The following is a 20,087-nucleotide window of genomic DNA, read 5'->3' on the forward strand; positions in this document are numbered from 1 at the left end:
AAAAAATTTCACAATTTGTATGGAAACACAAAAGACCCTGAATAGCCAAAGCCATCTTGAGAACGAAAAACGGAGCTGGAAGAATTAGGCTCCCTAACTTCAGACTATACTACAAAGCTACAGTAATCAAGACAGTATGGTACTGGCACAAAAACAGAAAGATAGATCAATGGAACAGGACAGAAAGCCCAGAGATAAACCCATGCACATATGGTCACCTTATCTTTGATAAAGGAGGCAAGAATGTACAGTGGAGAAAGGACAGCCTCTTCAATAAGTGGTGCTGGGAAAACTGGACAGGTACATGTAAAAGTATGAGATTAGATCACTCCCTAACACCATACACAAAAATAAGCTCAAAATGGACTAAAGACCTAAATGTAAGGCCAGAAACTATCAAACTCTTAGAGGAAAACATAGGCAGAACACTCTATGACATAAATCACAGCAAGATCCTTTTTGACCCACCTCCTAGAGAAATGGAAATAAAAACAAAAATAAACAAATGGGACCAATGAAACTTCAAAGCTTTTGCACAGCAAAGGAAACCAAAAACAAGACAAAAAGACAACCCTCAGAATGGAGAAAATATTTGCAAATGAAGCAACTGACAAATGATTAACCTCCAAAATTTATAAGCAGCTCAATAACAAAAAACCAAACAACCCAATCCAAAAATGGGCAGAAGACCTAAATAGACATTTCTCCAAAGAAGATATACAGACTGCCAACAAACACATGAAAGAATGCTCAACATCATTAATCATTAGAGAAATGCAAATCAAAATTACAATGAAATATCATCTCACACGGGTTCAGAATGGCCATCATCAAAAAATCTTTAAACAATAAATGCTGGAGTAGGTGTGGAAAAAAGGGAACCCTCTTGCACTGTTGGTGGGAATGTAAATTGATACAGCCACTATGGAGAACAGTATGGAGGTTCCTTAAAAAAGTGCAAATAGAACTACCATATGACCCAGCAATCCCACTACTGGGCATATACCCTGAGAAAACCATCATTCAAAAAGAGTCATGTACCAAAATGTTCATTGCAGCTCTATTTACAATAGCCAGGAGATGGAAACAACCTAAGTGTCCATCATCAGATGAATGGATAAAGAAGATGTGGCACATATATACAATGGAATATTACTCACACATAAAAAGAAATGAAATTGAGCTATTTGTAATGAGGTGGATAGACCTAGAGTCTGTCATACAGAGTGAAGTAAGTTATAAAGAGAAAGACAAATACTGTATGCTAACACATATATATGGAATTTAAGAAAAAAAAATGTCATGAAGAACCTAGGGGTAAGACAGGAATAAAGACACAGACCTACTAGAGAATGGACTTGAGGATATGGGGAGGGGAAGGGTAAGCTGTGACAAAGCGAGAGAGGCATGGACATATATACACTACCAAACGTAAGGTAGATAGCTAGTGGGAAGCAGCCGCATAGCACAGGGAGATCAGCTCGGTGCTTTGTGACCGCCTGGAGGGGTGGGATAGGGAGGGAGATGCAAGAGGGAAGAGATATGGGAGCATATGTATATGTATAACTGATTCACTTTGTTATAAAGCAGAAACTAACACACCATTGTAAAGCAATTATACTCTAATAAAGATGTAGAAAAAAATAAAAAAGAAGCATAAGGACTTCCCTGGTGGCACAGTGGTTAAGAATCCGCCTGCTAATGCAGGGGACACAGGTTCGATCCCTGGTCCGGGAAGATCCCACATGCCATGGAGCAACTAAACCTATGCACCACAACTACTGAGCCTGTGCTCTAGAGCCTGCGAACCACAACTACTGAGCCTGTGCTCTAGAGCCCATGAGCCACGACTACTGAGCCCGCTTGTCACAACTACTGCAGCCCGTGTGCCTAGAGACTGTGCTCTGCAACAAAGAGAAGCCACCACAATGAGAAGCCCGCGCACCACAACGAAGACCCAATGCAGCCAAAAAATAAATAAATAAATTTATAAAAGATAAATATAAAGCATATTTAACACTAAAAAAACAAAAACAAAACATAACGATTTATATCAACCTTGTTCCTTAGGAGGAAAATAATTTGCTTACAATTTCCATTTCTTTCATCTTTTCTTGTGTCCGTTCAGTTTCTTTTTTCAGTTGACTTATCTCCTGTTCATTTTGTAGTGTTATAAACTCTTTTTCTCGAAGTTGTTCTTTGGCATTTTGCAATTTTTCATTCAAACCTTCTATCTGAATTTTAAACAGAGCAATGTTAATGTAACTAAAGAAAAATAATTCTTCAGTCATAACTGCAATCCAAGTAAGTCAGGTTTTAAACATGTATATCTAAAATAGCAAAAATTTTAAAATGTTTTTTTTTTCTTTTTTTTTTTAGGAGAGAGTGAGTTTATTAGAACAAAGAGCCAAAAATATGTTTTTCTTAAAACAACCATAACTTTGACATAAGTATCAGAATTCTTGTGCCTAATAAAATGCTTATATGTATACCTAAAATATACTAAAAGAGATGACAGTCTCAATCACATTTGTGTAAGAAAGGAAAATAAAGGTACGTTAAAACAACACACATTACATGGCCTTCAAAATAATTTTACAGGTAATTATCTGCATGAAGTAAAAAATACAATTAGTGAAAACAAACTCCCCTTCTTTACTATGTTCCTTCCTTAGAGGCAACCACAGTTAACAGAATTACTTGCAAATCCTTCCAGAGATATTTTATACATATTCAGATATGCACACATTATAATAAATATGTGAACACGTTGACATACAAAAAAAATACATTCAAAATAACATTAAAAGGGTAAGCACCAGAAGCCGGGGAGTCAGAGAAAAGGAAAAATGTGGTGGAAGGGTACAAAGTTTCAGTTAGGCAGGATGAATAAATTCTGGAGATACAATGTATGGCACAGTGAATGACTGTAATTAGTAATACTATGTTGTATACTTGATAAGTGTTCTCATAAAAAAAAAAAAGTAACTATATGAGATTGTAGATATGTTAATTAGTTTGATTACTGTAATTATGTCATAATGTATGTGTATATTAAAACATCATGTTGTACATCTTAAATATATGCCATTTTTTGTCAATTATACCTCAATAAAGCTGGGGAAAAAATTGAGAAGAAAATGAATATAACATAGGATGTACAAGATAATTAAAATTATGCAGTAATGGGAATTCCCTGGCAATCCTGTGGTTAGGACTCCATGCTGTCACTGCCAAGGGTCCAGGTTCAATCCCTGGTTGGGGAACTAAGATCCCACAAGCTACACAGCACAGTGAAAAAACAATAAATTAATAAATAAATAATAAAGTAAAACAATGCAGTATGTTTATTGTTTGTATTCTATTAAAAAGCTGTATTATGTGAATAACAGATGCTTACAGTTAAGGATTTATTTTTTTAAAATAATTTAAGACATGTAATTTTTAATAATTTACCTGTTTGTTGCTTTCTTTAAGTTCCAATTCTGATTTCTCCAGAGTACCCTCTAATTTAATTATTTTCTGTTCCATTTCTCCCCTGTACTCACGAATAGTCATATCCAAATATGTAACCTAAGTACAAAAGCAACATTAAGCTGTCACTCAATTTTATTCTAACATGGAAAACTGTGTGCTTGCAATGTGATTTAGAATTGTTTATAGTGGGTATAACTAAAGAATAAATGCATCTCAAATAAATTATTAAAAAGAATGAGATAGGGGCTTCCCTGGTGGTGCAGTGGTTGACAGTCCGCCTGCCAATGCAGGGGACATGGGTTCGTGCCCCGGTCTGGGAGGATCCCACATGCCGCGGAGCGGCTGGGCCCATGGGCCATGGCTGCTGAGCCTGCACGTCCAGAGCCTGTGCTCCGCAACGAGAGAAGGCACAACAGTGAGAGGCCCGCGTACCGCAAAAAAAAAAACAACAAAAAAAAGAATGAGACAAATAATCATTGCTTAATAATACTGGATCTTGAGCCTGATATATGATTATGTTCACATAAGTGACAAATAAAATGATTCAAACTTCATTTTATGCTTGATAAAAGCTGCTAGGGCTTCCCTGGTGGTGCAGTGGTTAAGAATCCGCCTGCCAATACAGGGGACATGGGTTCTATCCCTGGTCCGGGAAGATCCCACATGCCGCGGAGCAACTAAGCCTGTCCACCACAACTACTGAGCCTGCACTCTAGAGCCCGTGTGCCAAAACTACTGAATCCACATGCTGCAAGTACTGAAGCCCGCGCACCTAGAGCCCGTGCTCCACAACAAAGAGAAGTAACCGCAATAAGAAGCCCGCACACTGCAACCAAGAGTAGCTCCCGCTCGCCACAACTAGAGAAAGCCCACGCACAGCAATAAAGACCAAATGCAGCCCCCCCAAAATCAATAAAATTTAAGAAAAAAAAAGCTGCTAAATAACAATGCAACATGAAAATTGTGGGATGCAGCAAAAGCACTGCTTGGAGGAACATCTAAAGCATTGAATGCATATATTAGAAAAGAAGAAAGGGGCTTCCCTGGTGGTGCAGTGGTTGAGAGTCCGCCTGCCAATGCAGGCGACACAGGTCCGGGAAGATCCCACATGCCACGGAGTGGCAGGGCCCGTGAGCCATGGCTGCTGAGCCTGCGCGTCTGTAGCCTGTGCTCCTCAACGGGAGAGACCACAACAGTGAGAGGCCCGCATACCGCAAAAGAAAAAAAAAAAAAAAGAAGGCCTAAAATCAGTCATCTAAGCTTCCACCTTGGGTAACTAGAAAAAGAAGAGCAAATTAAATCCAAACTAAGCAGAAAAAAAAATAATAAAAATTAGAGCAGAACTCAATGAAATTAAAATTGGGAAATCAATAGAGAAAATCAACAAAGCCAAAAGCTGGTTCTTTGAAAAGATCAATAATATAAATAAGTCTCCAGCCAGACTAACTTAAAAAAAAAAAGAGAGAGGATATAAATTGCTAATATGAGAAATGAAAGAGGAGATATTACTACAAATCTCAAGGACATTAAAAGGATAATAGAGAAATATTAAAAACAACCCTTTGCCCATGAATTTAATAAAACTAGATGAAATAGACGAGTTACTCGAAAGGCACAATCTGCCAAAACTCACACAAGAAGAGACAATCTGAATAAGCCTATATCTATTAAAGAAATTCAATAAATGATTAATAACTTTCCAAAACAGAAAGCACCAGACTCAGATGGATTCATTGCTGAATTCTACCAGACATTTAAGGAAGAAATTATACTAATTCTCTACACTCTCACTTAGTAGATAGAAGCAGAGGAAATACTAACTCATTCTCTGAGGCCAGCATTACCCTGATACCAAAACCAGACAGAGACATTATAAAGAAAGAAAATTACAGACCAGTATCTTTCATGGACATAGATATAAAAATTCTCAATAAAATATTATTGAATCATACCCAACGATGTATAAAAAGAACTATATACCACAACAAGCGGGATTTTTTCTAGGTATGAAAGGCTTTTTCAACATTTGAAAATTAATTAATGTAACTGATCATATCAATAGGCTAAAGAAGAAAATCACATGATCATATTAATAGATGCAGAAAAAAAATTTGACAAAATCCAACATCTATTCATGATAAAAACTCTTGGTAAACTAGGAATAGAGAGTAACTACCTCAACTTGATAAAGAATATCTAAAAAAAACTAACAGCTAACATGAGAAACTCAAAGTTTTCCCATTAAGATCAGATACAAGGCAAAGATATTCCATTGTACCACTTCTTTTCAACATTGTACAGGATGTCCTAGCTAATGCAGTAAGACAAGAAAAGGAAATAAAAGGTATACAGGTTGGGAACAAAGACATAAAACTGTCTTTGTTTGCAGATGACATGATGATTTAGGTAGAAAATCCAAAGGATTTGACAAAAGAATTCCTGGAACTAATAAGTGATTATAGCAGGTTGCAGGATACAAGGTTAATACACGAAAATCAATTGCTTTCCCATGTACCAGCAATGAACAAGAGAAATTTGAAGTTAAAAACAAAATTATCATTTATATTAGCATTCTCCAAAATGAAATAGTTATAAATCTAAACATATTCAAGATCTATATATGGAAAACTAAAACTCCAATGAAAGAAATCAAAGAATTATATAAATGGAGAGAGAGTTCACGTTCATGGATAGGAAGACTTAATATTGTCAAGATGTCAGTTCTTCCCAACTTGATGTATAGATTCAAGGCAATGCCAATCAAAATCCCAGCAAGTTATTTTGTGTATATCAACAAACTGCTTCTAAAGTTTATAGGGAGAGGCAAAAAACCCAGAAGAGCCAACACAATTTTGAAAGAGAACAAAGTTGGAAAACTGACATTACTCAACTTCAAGACTTACTAAAAAGGTACAGTAATCAAGACAGTGTGGTACTGATGAAAGAATAGGTGAATAAATCAATGGAACAGAAGAGACCAGAAACAAACCCATGTAGATATAGTCGACTGATCTTTGACAAAGGAGCCAAGGCAATACAAGATGTCCTTCAATAGGTGAATGGATAAATAAACCATAATATATCCAGGCAATGGAATGCTATTCCATGCTAAAAAGAAATAAGCTTTGAAGAGACACGGAGGAAACTTAAATGCATATTACTAAGTGAAAGAAGCCAATCTGAAAAGGCTACAATACAATATGATTCCAACTGTATGACATTCTGGAAAAGGCAAAACTACAAAGACAGCAAAAAATCAGTGGTTGCCAGGGTTGGGATAAGAGGGAGAGGGATGAATAGGTGGGGCACAGAGGATTTTTAGGGCAGTGAAAATATTCTGAATGATACCATAATGACGGATAGCTGTCCAAACTCCTAGAATGTATAACACAAAAGTAAACTGTAAACTATGGACTTTGGGTGATTATGAAGTGTCAATGTATCAATAGGTTCATCAGCTTTAACAAATGTACCATTCTGGCAGGGAATGTTGATAATGGGGAAGGCTGTGCATCTGTGGGGGTGGGGCGTTTACAGGAAATCTCTCTACCTGCTGCTCAATTTTGCTGTGAACCTAAAACTGCTCTAAAAAATAAAGTCTTTTAAAAAAGATGTTGCTAAATAATGTCTTCTGAATATTTTTCTTCCTCCAATAAATACTAGCTGAGCAAGTAACTCCTTTAATCCCATTTTCTTCTGATATACAGTATTAAAAGAGATCAAAAGGTTCAGATACTAAGCTAAACTTCGTTCCAGAAAATCCACCTGCTATAAAAATAGCAAGATAAAGAGAGACGACATATTTCTAATTTTAAAAATATTTATGTGCACAGAAAAAAGAAATACCTATAAAGGGACTTCCCTGGTGGCACAGTGGTTAAGAATCTGCCTACCAATGCAGGGGACACGGGTTCGAGCCCTGGTCCGGGAAGATCCCACATGCTGCGCAGCAACTAAGCCCACGAGCCACAACTACTGAGCCTGCGCTCTAGAGCCCACGAGCCACAACTACTGAGCCCATGCACCACAACTGAAGCCCACATGCCTAGAGCCCGTGCTCTGCAACGAGAAGCCACCTCAATGAGAAGCGCACACACAGCAATGAAGAGTAGAGAAAGCCCACTCATAGCAACAAAGACCTAACACACCAAAATAAATGAATTTTTTAAAAAAAATTTATAAAAATGTCTATTTTGCCAAAAAGAGGGGACCTCTGAAACCTTGTGCGATTGTATTTTAACAGAAAATTTCATTAAAATATAGTTTAAAAAAATATATATATATATATATATAGTTAAGAAAACCAACTTGAGCTGCTCTTTGCTTTAGCTCCCAATTTCTCTCCTTAAGTGCCTGATCCATTTCAAGGAGTTCTTGCTTTTTGTCTTCAATCTCCATCTTGCATTCCCTGCAATTTATCAAAGTGAAAAAGATCTAAGCAAATAAATAGGAATATTATAGTTTCAAAAAAATTAAATCAAGTGGGTTACCTTTCCTGTAAGTTAAAAGTGATAGGATATATTCAACTATTTCAGATTGAGAGCTCACATTAAAGGAATAATGTATAAAGAAAATGACTGATATCAATGCAACTACTTTAACAGAGTGTTCTAAAAAGGCAAAAGTTAACTCAGATTCTACTATTGGAGACAATTTAAGCTAAATGTTAAAAGCACTACCAGGGAATAAGATTGAATCAGTATAAGAATTTAAAAAATATATCTATATTTTTTCATCTATAGATCAAAGGAGTGTTTGAAAGTCTTTTATATATAATAGCTGTGAGTTCACTATAACTGAACGAGGCATTTATCTCATGATTGATGTCCCTGATATCCAAAGCTCAGTAAACGACCACTGTATTTCTTATGGGAATTTTTTTTTTAACATCTTTATTGGAGTATAATTGCTTTACAATGGTGTGTTAGCTTCTGCTTTATAACAAAGTGACTCAGTTATACATATACATATGTTCCCATATCTCTTCCCTCTTGCGTCTCCCTCCCTCCCACCCATCTAGGTGGTCACAAACCACAGAGCTGATCTCCCTGTGCTATGTGGCTACTTCCCACTAGCTATCTATTTTACATTTGGTAGTGTATATATGTCCATGCCACTCTCTCACTTTGTCACAGCTTACCCTTCCCCCTCCCCATATCCTCAAGTCCATTCTGTAGTAGGTCTGTCTTTATTCCCGTCTTGCCCCTAGGTTCTTCATGACCTTTTTTTTTTTCCTTAGATTCCATATATATGTGTTAGCATACGGTATTTGTTTTTCTCTTTCTGACTTACTTCACTCTGTATGACAGACTCCAGGTCCATTCACCTCACTACAAATAACTCAGTTTTCTTTTTATGGCTGAGTAATATTCCATTGTATATATGTGCCACATCTTCTTTATCCATTCATCTGATGATGGACACTTAGGTTGCTTCCATCTCCTGGCTATTGTAAATAGAGCTGCAATGAACATTTTGGTACATGACTCTTTTTGAATGATGGTTTTCTCAGGGTATATGCCCAGTAGTGGGATTGCTGGGTCATATGGTAGTTCTATTTGCAGTTTTTTAAGGAACCTCCGTACTGTTCTCCATAGTGGCTGTATCAATTTACATTCCCACCAACAGTGCAAGAGGGTTCCCTTTTTTCCACACCTACTCCAGCATTTATTGTTTACAGATTTTTTGATGATGGCCATTCTGAACCCGTGTGAGATGATATTTCATTGTAATTTTGATTTGCATTTCTCTAATGATTAATGATGTTGAGCATTCTTTCATGTGTTTGCTGGCAATCTGTATATCTTCTTTGGAGAAATGTCTATTTAGGTCTTCTGCCCATTTTTGGATTGGGTTGTTTTTTTGACATTGAGCTGCATGAGCTGCTTGTAAATTTTGGAGATTAATCCTTTGTCAGTTGCTTCATTTGCAAGTATTTTCTCCCATTCCGAACGTTGTCTTTTTGTCTTGTTTACGGTTTCCTTTGCTGTGCAAAAGCTTTTAAGTTTCATTAGGTCCTACCTGTTTATTTTTGTTTTTATTTCCATTTCTCTAGGAGGTGGGTCAAAAAGGATCTTGCTGTGATTTATGTCATAGAGTGTTCTGCCTATGTTTTCCTCTAAGAGTTTGATAGTGTCTGGCCTTACCATTTAGGTCTTTAATCCATTTTGAGTTTATTTTTGTGTATGGTGTTAGAGAGTGTTCTAATTTCATACTTTTACATGTACCTGTCCAGTTTTCCCAGCACCAGTTATTGAAGAGGCTGTCTTTTCTCCACTGTATATTCTTGCCTCCTTTATCAAAGATAAGGTGACCATATATGCATGGGTTTATCTCTGGCTTTCTCAGATTCTACTATTGGAGACAATTTAAGCTAAATGTTAAAAGCACTACCAGGGAATAAGACTGAATCAGTATAAGAATTTTAAAAATATATCTATATTTTTTCATCTATAGATCAAAGGAGTGTTTGCAAGTCTTTTATATATAATAGCTGTGAGTTCACTATAATTGAACGAGGCATTTATCTCATGATTGATGTCCCTGATATCCAAAGCTCAGTAAACGACCACTGTATTTCTTATGGAAATTTTACTCAAAATGACACCTTACATTTAGTGAAGTATTGAAGTCTAATATAGAAATATTTTAAATGTATTTTTTAAATGTATTTTTTATAAATTCTAAACCTCTTAAAACACTAACTTATGAATAATTTTATATATAAAAATGCTTAAAATGACACAATTTTAATATTTATAGCACTCTAAAGCCTCTGATCAGAGAATTTTAATTTCAAACTCTAAGTTCTGATATCACAAAGGATGAAAATGTTGTTGATCTTGAATCTTCATATGATTTTCCAATCTTAAATATGAAACAATATAATAAAGGTGCTGACTTTAAAAAGCAGATTCTGAACTTCTTTAATGAGATGTTTACTGTTCTCCTAAAAGCCTGAAGAGTTCATACAAGGCTAAACTTATATTCTAAAAGTAATATGAAATGAATTCTAAAGATAGCTCTAATTGCTGTCTATATAAATAGCTGCACTTCCAAAATTCAGCTACTATCTAGAATTTTAAGTTTTGTTTTACTTCTTTTATCCATTCATTCCCTTCATCATTTAGCAAATATTTATTGGATGTTTCTTATATGTCAAGGTTCTATGTACAGTGGAATTAATAGGCAACAGGATAGATGTTGTTCATTACAGAGAGCTTACATTCTACTAGGTCAAGAGATGGACTATAAATAATAAACAACTCAACATGAAAAATATAATACAAAGTGCTATGTTAGAACATTAAATACAGTGATGAGATCGTGACTGGGAGGCTATGTTAGAATAGGTGGTCAGGGAAGGGCCCTTTGAGGTAATGTGAAGGGTATGAAGAAGTTGGCCATACAACCATTATTTCAGGCCGAAGAAACAGCTATGACAAAAGTCCTAAGGTGGGAAAAAACTTGGTAAACTTTAAGTACAATAAAAAAGCCAGGAGCAAGCAGAACAATATGAAATGAGGCCAGAGAAGTAGGCAGGAACCTTGGGCTTTGTATTACAGGAAAAGGAGCTTGTATTTTTTTTTTTTTTGGTTGTTGTAAAATACATATAACATAAGATTTACCATTTTAACCACTTTAAAGTGTACAATGCAGTTACACTAAGTACATTGACAATGTTGTGTAACCGTTACCACTATTTCCAGTACTTTTTCATCATTCTGAATGGAAACCCCATATCCATTAGCAGTTTTTTCCATTCTCCCTTCCCCCAGTCCCTGGCAACAATTAATCTGCTTTCTATCTCTATGGATTTGCTAATTCTGAATATTTCATATAAATGGAATTATGCAACATATATGTGGTTTCTTTCATTTAGCATAATATTTTCAAGGTTCATCCATGTTGTAGCATGTTTCAGTACTCTATTCCTTTTCATGGCTGATTAATATTCCTTGTATGGATACACCACACTGTGTTTATCCATTTACAACTACCAGTGTACAGCTGGGTCGTTTCCACTTATTGGTTATTGGGAATAGCCGTACTATGAACATTTGTGCAAAATTTTTGTTTGAACACCTGTTTTCAATTCTTTTGGGTACTTACCTAGGAGTGGAATTACTGAGTTATATGGTTAATGTATGTTTAAATTATTGAGGAACTGCCACACTGTTTTCCACAGAGGCTGTAACCATTTTAGTTTACCATTTGTTATTTTCTGCTTGGATTTTTGTGTGTGTGTGTGGTATGCAGGCCTCTCACTGTTGTGGCGTCTCCCGTTGCGGAGCACAGGCTCCGGACGCGCAGGCTCAGCGGCCATGGCTCACGGGCCCAGCCGCTCCGTGGCATGTAGGATCTTCCTGGACCAGGGCACGGACAGGCGGACTCTCAACCACTGCGCCACCAGGGAAGCCCTTCTGCTTGGATTTTTTTTGTTTGTTTTTATTATGGCCATCTTAGTCGGATTGAAGTGGTATCTCATTGTGGTTTCGATTTACATTTCCCAAGGAGCTTGGTTACTATTCTGAATCTTTTGGGAAGCCATTAGAAGATTAAGTAGGGAAGCAATATGATCTGATTTATGTTTTGAATCATAAACTTAAATCAATTCTGTGGAGAATGAATTATGGGGAAGGTCAAGAATTTAAGCTGGTAGACCAGGTGGGAAGCCACAGCAACAGACCAGGTGAGAGATGATGATGGCTTGTGCTAAGGTGGTAGTAGAAAAAATAAGAAATCAATAGATTTCAGAATATGTTTTAGAAATAAAGTTGACATGACTTGCTAATAGACTGGATGAAAAAAGGGAGGGAAAGAGATAAAAATAATCTTATAGATTTCTGGTTTAAGCAACTGCATAATAATGAGATGGAGGAAGGGCAGGGTTATGAGTAAAAAAAATGAATTGTTTTAGCCACGTTTAAGATGCCTCTTTAAAATACGTCAGTGGAGATAACAAGTAGGTCATTAGATATGAGTCTGGAGTTTGGAGAAGAGGTCTTTCTAGAGATATGGGTTTGGAAGTCTCTGACACATAGTATTTAAAGCTATGTGAAATTTACCAAAAATGAATTTGTGGGTAGAAAAGAGAAGGGGTCCTGCTCTGAACCAAAGGTTACAATATCTAAGATTCTGGGTCACCTTGCTTCTCTCTATCCTGTTCTTTCATTACACATTTCACATCCTGCTCTGTTTTCCTTTTCAGAATCCATTTCCTACACTTTGGCTCCAGTCTGGCTCTCCACCCCTACTCACCACAGATGTGTACTGGAACAGCATTTTATGCTATTGCTGCTAATCTAAGAACCCAGATTTTAGAGTTGGACAGACTGTGTTTCACTCCCCTCTCTGGACCCTACTATCTGACTTTGGGCATTTTACTTAATTTTCTCAAGCCTCAGTTTTCTCAAGCATAAAAAGGTGATAATAAGCAACTCATAGGTTTGTTGTAAAGAAATGATTGAGATCATATATGAAGTCCCTGCCATAGTGCTGGCACAAAATTAGGGCTTAACACAAAGAACAACATTGTTATTGTTAATATTATTTTTCTATTCATCAGTGCTGTATGCTGGTCCAATCATTTTTTACCACTATGGGATACAGGAGAGGGCCAATGTAAAATGGTCCAAAGAACAAGGATGGAAGTATTAGCCAACAGCAACAGCTATATTAGTGAGATGGAGCATGGGATGAACTGCCTAGGATGAGACACAGTGAGCTAAAGGCAGTTGAGAAGTTTGGACATCTAGAATTCAACAACAAACTCTATAGTATGACCCAAGGACTAAGGGTAATAAAGTGAAGTACCTGTAACTGTGATATCATTTTTTAGTATTTAACTCACCTAAGTTCAGCTGTGAGATCCGTTATAGTAGTGTATTTTTCCTCTAATGATAACTGAGCCTTCTGTAGAACATCTCTCAATTCCTGGAGTTGTCTTAAAGTACTCTTTAATTCTCCATGAGCATTTTGTAGTTCAGTCTCTAGTACTTCCCGTTTCTGCAAGGCTTCTGTTAGTTCAGTTTCAGTGTGGTGCTGTAACTTTTCTAACTCCTTCACTGTTAAAAGCAGAGAATAATTTTAGAATTATATATATAAACTACTTGTTATTCAGAAATTTGTAAGCAATTATAATTAAGAATATCCAATTTTATTCATCTATAAGAGGCAAAATACCACTGATTGTCCCTTCCCCGTCATCTCAAATTCCCACTTTATTCCATTTCTTTAAATATACAAATGCAGGCAGCTAAGCTGAGCTAACCTGTTGCTTACCAGCGTTTGTTTTCTTATCTAGTTCTGTCTTTGTCTGTTCTAATATCATGTCTAACTGAGAGAGATGCATTGCTTTATTTTCTCCATCTCGTTTTAGGTGCTTTATTTCTTTTTCCATTTTATACAGTTCTTCTTTGTAGTGATCCATCTCAAGTTTTACTTGCCTAATTAAAAACAAAAAATAAAATAAATAATAATTTGGAAACTTAAAAATCAACTAACTTATCTCTGACTGAACAAAGTCTGCAAGTTATATAAAGACAAATATCAGCAAAATGTCTAGTCATCGTGGGATGAATTGGGAGATTGGGATTGGGATTGACATATATATACTATATATGACATATATATACTAATATGTATAAAATGGATAACTAATAAAAACCTGCTGTATAAAAAAAATGTCTAGTCAGAGTCTTAAATCACCTATTATATTGTTAAAAATGCTCCAACTAATAGATTGTAATTCTGTACCAATTACATGCCACTAAACACAACTATATGATGTATTTACCTAGTACACTACCTGGCACACAAAAGGTGCTCAATGAATTTGTTTTCTTTCTATTTGGAGATATTTTAATTTTTTTTTTAAGATTTTTTTTTTTTGATGTGGACCATTTTTAAAGTCTTTATTGAATTTGTTATAATATTGCTTCTGTTTTATGTTTTGGCTTTTTGGCCGCGAGGCATGTGGGATCTTAGCTCCATGACGAGGGATGAACCTGCACTCCCTGCACTGGAAGGCGAGGTCTTAACCACTGGACCACCAGGAAAATCCCTGAGATATTTTAATTTTAAAACAGATCCACGGAGATATATAACAGATATATTTTAACTCTAAACCCTTTTGGGAGAGAAAAACAGTTTTATAAATTATAGTTTCAGAAGTGAAAGAAGCAATAATTGGAACAGAGAAAAACCCTGCTTCATGAAGAGATCTTGGAACTAGATATATCTTTCTTATGAAGTTTATTCATCTGGTTCATAAGCTTCCTACTAGTAATTAGAACTTATTTTACCCACTGAATGTGCCTATTAGCTATAATTAAGAAGAGTTTTTGTCTAGAAGTCAAAGGGTGGGAGTAAGAAAAGAAAGAAGCAGTTATTTCAATTTTCTTAGTGAAACAAAAGCAAGATCATCAGTGAGAGCAAGGATTGGGGAGGGGTTGTTAGAGTTTTGAAAGAAAAGGCAAAGGTGTAAAAGAGTCCTCTACAAGAGTAAGTAACATTGTGATTGCCAGACAGACAGCATTAAGAAAATGCCTAAGGTTTTGAAGTTATGGGTATAAAGTAAGACTGGTCAGTGTCGTTATATTTTTCTCCAGCCTCTGTAAAGATGCAAGCATGAATTAGTCTGAGTTGGATTTTTAGTTCTGTGTACACAAAGTAAGAGAGAGGTAAAGGAGTTGTGGGTTTATGTAAATCAGTGATTTTAATGATTAATTAGAATTTAAGCTAGGTAAAGAGAGGAGAAAGGGCATTAGGGAATGAGACAGTGGTAGAACTGATAGATCAGAGGTCCTAGTTACATCAAAGAATTGTTGAATTTGGGATATTAAAGGGAATGAGGTAATAATATAGAGGTAGATGCATAGTATTCAGATTATGTTGAAATAATGGAGATATCAGAAACGATAAGATCTAGGATAAATCATGTGAGTGAGTGGCTGAGGATCAGCTAGATAGATGTATATTGAAATCCCCAAGAATAAAGACAGGAGTAGTGTTGGAAAGAGCTATGTAAGTCAGGTGGCCTGTAGGTGTCAGCAACAACGAGGGATGATATGATCTGATGACATGAGGTTCATGGTGTATGTCATACTATTTCCCATCTCAACCCTGTGGTACAAGAACTATGGGGAAAAGTTTTTACTTTAGAGAGCTGCAGGGGAAGAAGCAATGTCCTCAGGGGACAGTCACATTTCTGTTACAGCAAGAGAAAAGAAGAGATAGAGAATATAGGGAATGTCTTTCAGGATGGACTGTAAATTCCAGAGGATAAAGTGGAAATCTTTCACAAGTTCAGATGCGGTGGGAAAAGGGAAGAAAATACATGAGGAGGTTTTTGGGACTTAGTAAGAGAGATGAGGGTAAATCTAACGCCTGGAAATCTGATGCTTCTGTGGAATCTGGCACAAGCAAAGATAAAGTTACAATGTTGATTAGTTTTTGTGGAATTAAGGTACACACTGGTGGTGAGGCTGTGTTAGTGGATAGACAAATATCAATGGCAGAAAGAAGGTCTGAAGAACTGTGGTCTTAGTCTTAAACATAGGATATCTTCTTGACCCCACTGAGAGAGTTGAGGATATCTGGGTAAGCAAGTTGCTACTCAAAGCACAAAGGCCCTACCTTTATTCCTGTCAGAGGGGGAGAGGGAGTCTGAGGATGTTGTGGTTTAAGTTCAAATGCATAAGTTAACTCTTATTCCTGTTGGTAGAATGGTGGGCTAATTAAGAGTTTATTATTAATTATGTCAACTCTTGTCGACAAAGTATAAGAGGTCTGGGGAAGCTAGGTATAACTTTCAACTCATAATTCCCTTTCTTGACCAAATAACTATTGATTTCTTAGCACAGCCCAGCCACATTAAATCAGGATCTTTAGAGGTAGGACCTAGGCATCAGTACTTTTTAAAGCTCCTTGGGTGATTTTAATGTTCAGTCAATGTTGAGACCACTGTTTTCTTCTATTAATTTACTCCCTCCCATAAACAATTAGAATCCATGAAAAATTCCTCTATATGAGAACATCTTTGCCTGACACTTTCACAATTCAATTTAATAAAACAGCTGCTGAGTGCCTATGAGGTACAAGGAACTATGCTGATTGTTGTGGGAGGACCGTTAAATTAAACCATATATTATCTTGGCCTTAAGGAACTACAATATAGTAGGAGAGAAAAGGATATTAACTTATAATACTAAAAGGCATGAGGGATATGAGGGAGGTGCAAACAATGCTATAGGAACACACACCGTAGAGAAATTAATTTCTCAAGCAAACACTTCACTGAACATTATCTGATAGTGAAACTCAAATATGACTGATGTTAAAGCAGGAAGACAAATATAAACTAACATATTCATTTTACCTGGCAGTACCAGTAAGTTCAATAACTTTTTGCCTTTTTAAATCTGCTTCATATGTGGCTGCTTCACATTTTTCCTCCATTTTTCTCAACTTTTCAGCTGAACTTTCCCTTTGTTTCTGAAGCTCTTGTTCAAGTTTTGATACCTTGTAAAGCAATTTTCAGTTAAGTATTTTAAATTCAAACACAGTTCAACATTTTTCAGAAGAAAAATATTTATATAAATTTGTAGCCTAGCCTATCAGTTTCAAGATGTTATTACAAAAATCAAAGTATAGACCGAGAAACACCGTTTTGAAAATATGAAAGCAAAACAATTTTTAATAAGATATTTCATTCACACACATATTTATAGAAGTGACCACATCATAACACTAAAATAGGACTTAAAAGAATTGTACAGAATAATGGTAAATGTTGCTCTTTTCATCATCCTCATCTGAAATGCTCTTTCTTCTCTTGTCAAACTATGTTTCTTTCCTTCTTCACAAATTGGCTCATACCAATTCCTAGAATTCCCATCTGCCCTCAAAACGTTACAACTTGCATTTGCTCCTATTCATTCCTCCTGTTTTACTACATTGCAGGAGGTATTCTTCCTCCTATATAAGTCAAACTGCTTCATAGGCATTCTGGATTCAACTCCAATCCACTTTTTAAGGAACCTCACACTATTACCTCTACTCTCTGCTATATCTTCAATCTCTCTTTCTTCTGGTTTCTTTATATTAGCATTTAAACATGTTCAAGACCTTCCTATCATAAAAAACTTTCCTCCACACCTCTACCTCCTTCCGACTACCACCATTTCTTTCCTCCTCTTTATAGCCCAACTTCTCAGATTTTTTCTATGCTTGTTGTATCATTTTTCTCACTTTCTCATTCATTCCTCAACCCATAGCAATCTAGACACTGTACAGAAACTACACTGTGTCACCAATGGCTTCCATGCAGCTAATTCCAATGGATATTTCTCAACTCTTAATTTACTTGACACTGATTGTAGCAGCCCATGACACCAATTATCATCCCTTAAGTCATGAAATACTTACTTTGGCTTCCAGGTACTGTATCCTTCAGAGCTCTGTCAAAGTCAGGCATCTCACCCCTCATTCTATGTTCTCTCCCTAGTTAACCTCAGCCACTTCATTTTTTTTTTTTTTTCAATTTTTTTTTTTGGCTGCATTGGGTCTTCATTGCTGCACGCAGGCTTTCTCTAATGGCAGCGAGCGGGGGCTACTCTTCGTTGCGGTGCACGGGCTTCTCATTGCAGTGGCTTCTCTTGCTGCGGAGCACGGGCTCTAGGCGTGCAGGCTTCAGTAGTTGCAGCATGTGGGCTCAGTAGTTGCAGCAGTGGGCCCTAGAGCACGCGAGCTTCAGTAGTTGCGGCACGTGGGCTCCTTGTTGCGGCGCGCAGGCTCTAGGGCACGTAGGCATCAGCAGTTGTGGCTTGTGGGCTCTAGAGCACAGGATTGGTAGTTGTGGCGCACGGACTTAGTTGCTCTGTGGAATGTGGGATCTTCCCATACCAGGGATCGAAGCCATGTCCCCTGCATTGGCAGGTGGATTCTTAACCACTGTGCCACCAGGGAAGTCCCACTTCATATTTTCAATGAACATTTACATGACTGTGATCTCAAAGTTAATATCTGGCTAATGACTTTGATATCCTCCCTGCTCTTCTAAAACCTCTCATTGAAGAACTAAGTACAGATTATAAGTCATTAATATCCACACCCCCAACTTAAGTTCCAAATATAAAATTAAAATAGTACCCAGGTAAAAAGGGAAGGGAACTATGGAAAATCTACCCATTCTGTGTTTGATTAAATGGCACACTCATAAGCAGAAAGAATCTAAAGATAACTATCTGAATAAATCCAACACGGAACCTGTGCATAGTGGAACATGAATAAAAAGTAGAAAAAATATATGCTGGAAAATTTATTCCAAATACTGAAGGAATTTTTAGATATAAACTTTTTAGACCCTCAAATAAATTAAACAAGACATAAAAATCTCTTAAAACAAAGATCATGAAGAAATAAAATAACCAAATGAAAAATACAAAGGAATTGATAGACTTAAGGAAAAAAAACTCAGAAGAAAACTGTAAGACCGTTATAGAAATGAAAACAATTTCAGAAAGAACAAGAATTATAATCAATCTTACAAAAACTGGAGTCAATGACAAGGGATTTAGAAAGTGGGAATCAAATAACAGATGAGATGAAGAAATGCCTCAGGATGAAGCTGTACAACAGGCATAGCAAACAGTAGGTCTAGACTTGAACAAAAGAGATAGAGAGCCACAGGACAGATGTCTCTAAAAAAGAAAATACAGAATACCTGCCTGATATATTTGAATGTGCAGAGAAGAGATTCTTTAGTTCCACTGGAGAGGCTGAGGATGAAGTTAGAATACACAGATTAAAAAGTCATACAAATGACAAAAAGGTGAGGTGTAGTGAGGTTACTGGGAACTATCATTTTCTAATTTATACTTTTCTGTAAAGTGTGATGAGAGGAAAACAAAACAAAAAATGTGAAATATCTGTCAGAATAATTCAGATGAATTTGGTAATGAATGAAAGAGAAAAGATTTGATTCTAGAATAAAATTTCCTAGGATTCTTTCTTTGGAGTAATAACTTATTTTTTAAAATGAGTAGTTTCCTTTGGGATTTTTCTTTTAGTGCATTGCTTGGCATTTCTTTAGGGATTATCACACATCTCCTGATCCAAAATGAAGAAATTGAAAGCTATAATGATTCAGATAGGTATTATATTCAGGTCCAAAAAGGAAAAACTGAATAAAGAAGACTAAATTATAACTAAGTTGGATGGAGTGACAAAAATGTGTCCACGGTATTACACGATCACATTACATTGGAATAAAACTTTATACATTTTACAATGTTGATTTAGAATATTTCTTATAATATGGTATCTTTGAGGTTAAACAGCAATTTACATAACTAGCAAAAAATCTATTATCAATTTTAAAAAATTTCTATTTCATAAAACCATTTTGACCAGTAATATATACCTGTTTTTCAAGTTTAGTTTGAATGTCTTCTAGCTCTCCATTTCTAAATGTCTCTTGTTGTAACATTTGCTGCTGTTGTTGAAGAGTATGCTGCAGAATAACATTTTGCTCAGTAGTCTCTTGAAGACTGTGATTTTTAATCTTCAGCTCTTTCTGTAAACAATATACCTAACAAATATACACA

The 20,087-nt window shown here is 36.1% G+C and overlaps 1 protein-coding gene across 7 annotated transcripts in view; it reads right to left on the reverse strand.

The window, feature by feature from the left end:
- CCDC18 (coiled-coil domain containing 18) overlaps positions 1 to 20,087 on the reverse strand; it is a 165,163-nt gene that overhangs the window by 79,990 nt on the left and 65,086 nt on the right. For all 7 annotated transcript variants that reach the window (XM_089919455.1, XM_089919450.1, XM_089919464.1 and 4 more), the window contains 7 exons: positions 19,904 to 20,071; positions 16,859 to 17,001; positions 13,762 to 13,925; positions 13,331 to 13,544; positions 7,786 to 7,885; positions 3,457 to 3,573; positions 2,091 to 2,234 (listed from right to left, as the gene is read on the reverse strand). In XM_089919455.1, the coding sequence (XP_089775581.1) occupies positions 2,091 to 2,234; positions 3,457 to 3,573; positions 7,786 to 7,885; positions 13,331 to 13,544; positions 13,762 to 13,925; positions 16,859 to 17,001; positions 19,904 to 20,071 (1,050 nt within the window). The remainder of the gene's footprint in view (positions 1 to 2,090; positions 2,235 to 3,456; positions 3,574 to 7,785; positions 7,886 to 13,330; positions 13,545 to 13,761; positions 13,926 to 16,858; positions 17,002 to 19,903; positions 20,072 to 20,087) is intronic.

Source organism: Delphinapterus leucas, chromosome 1 (genome assembly GCF_059928025.1).
Source record: "Delphinapterus leucas isolate spDelLeu-1000000601 "Yukka" chromosome 1, BTC_Dleu_Yukka2, whole genome shotgun sequence".
In the NCBI taxonomy this organism is placed as follows: domain Eukaryota; kingdom Metazoa; phylum Chordata; class Mammalia; order Artiodactyla; family Monodontidae; genus Delphinapterus; species Delphinapterus leucas.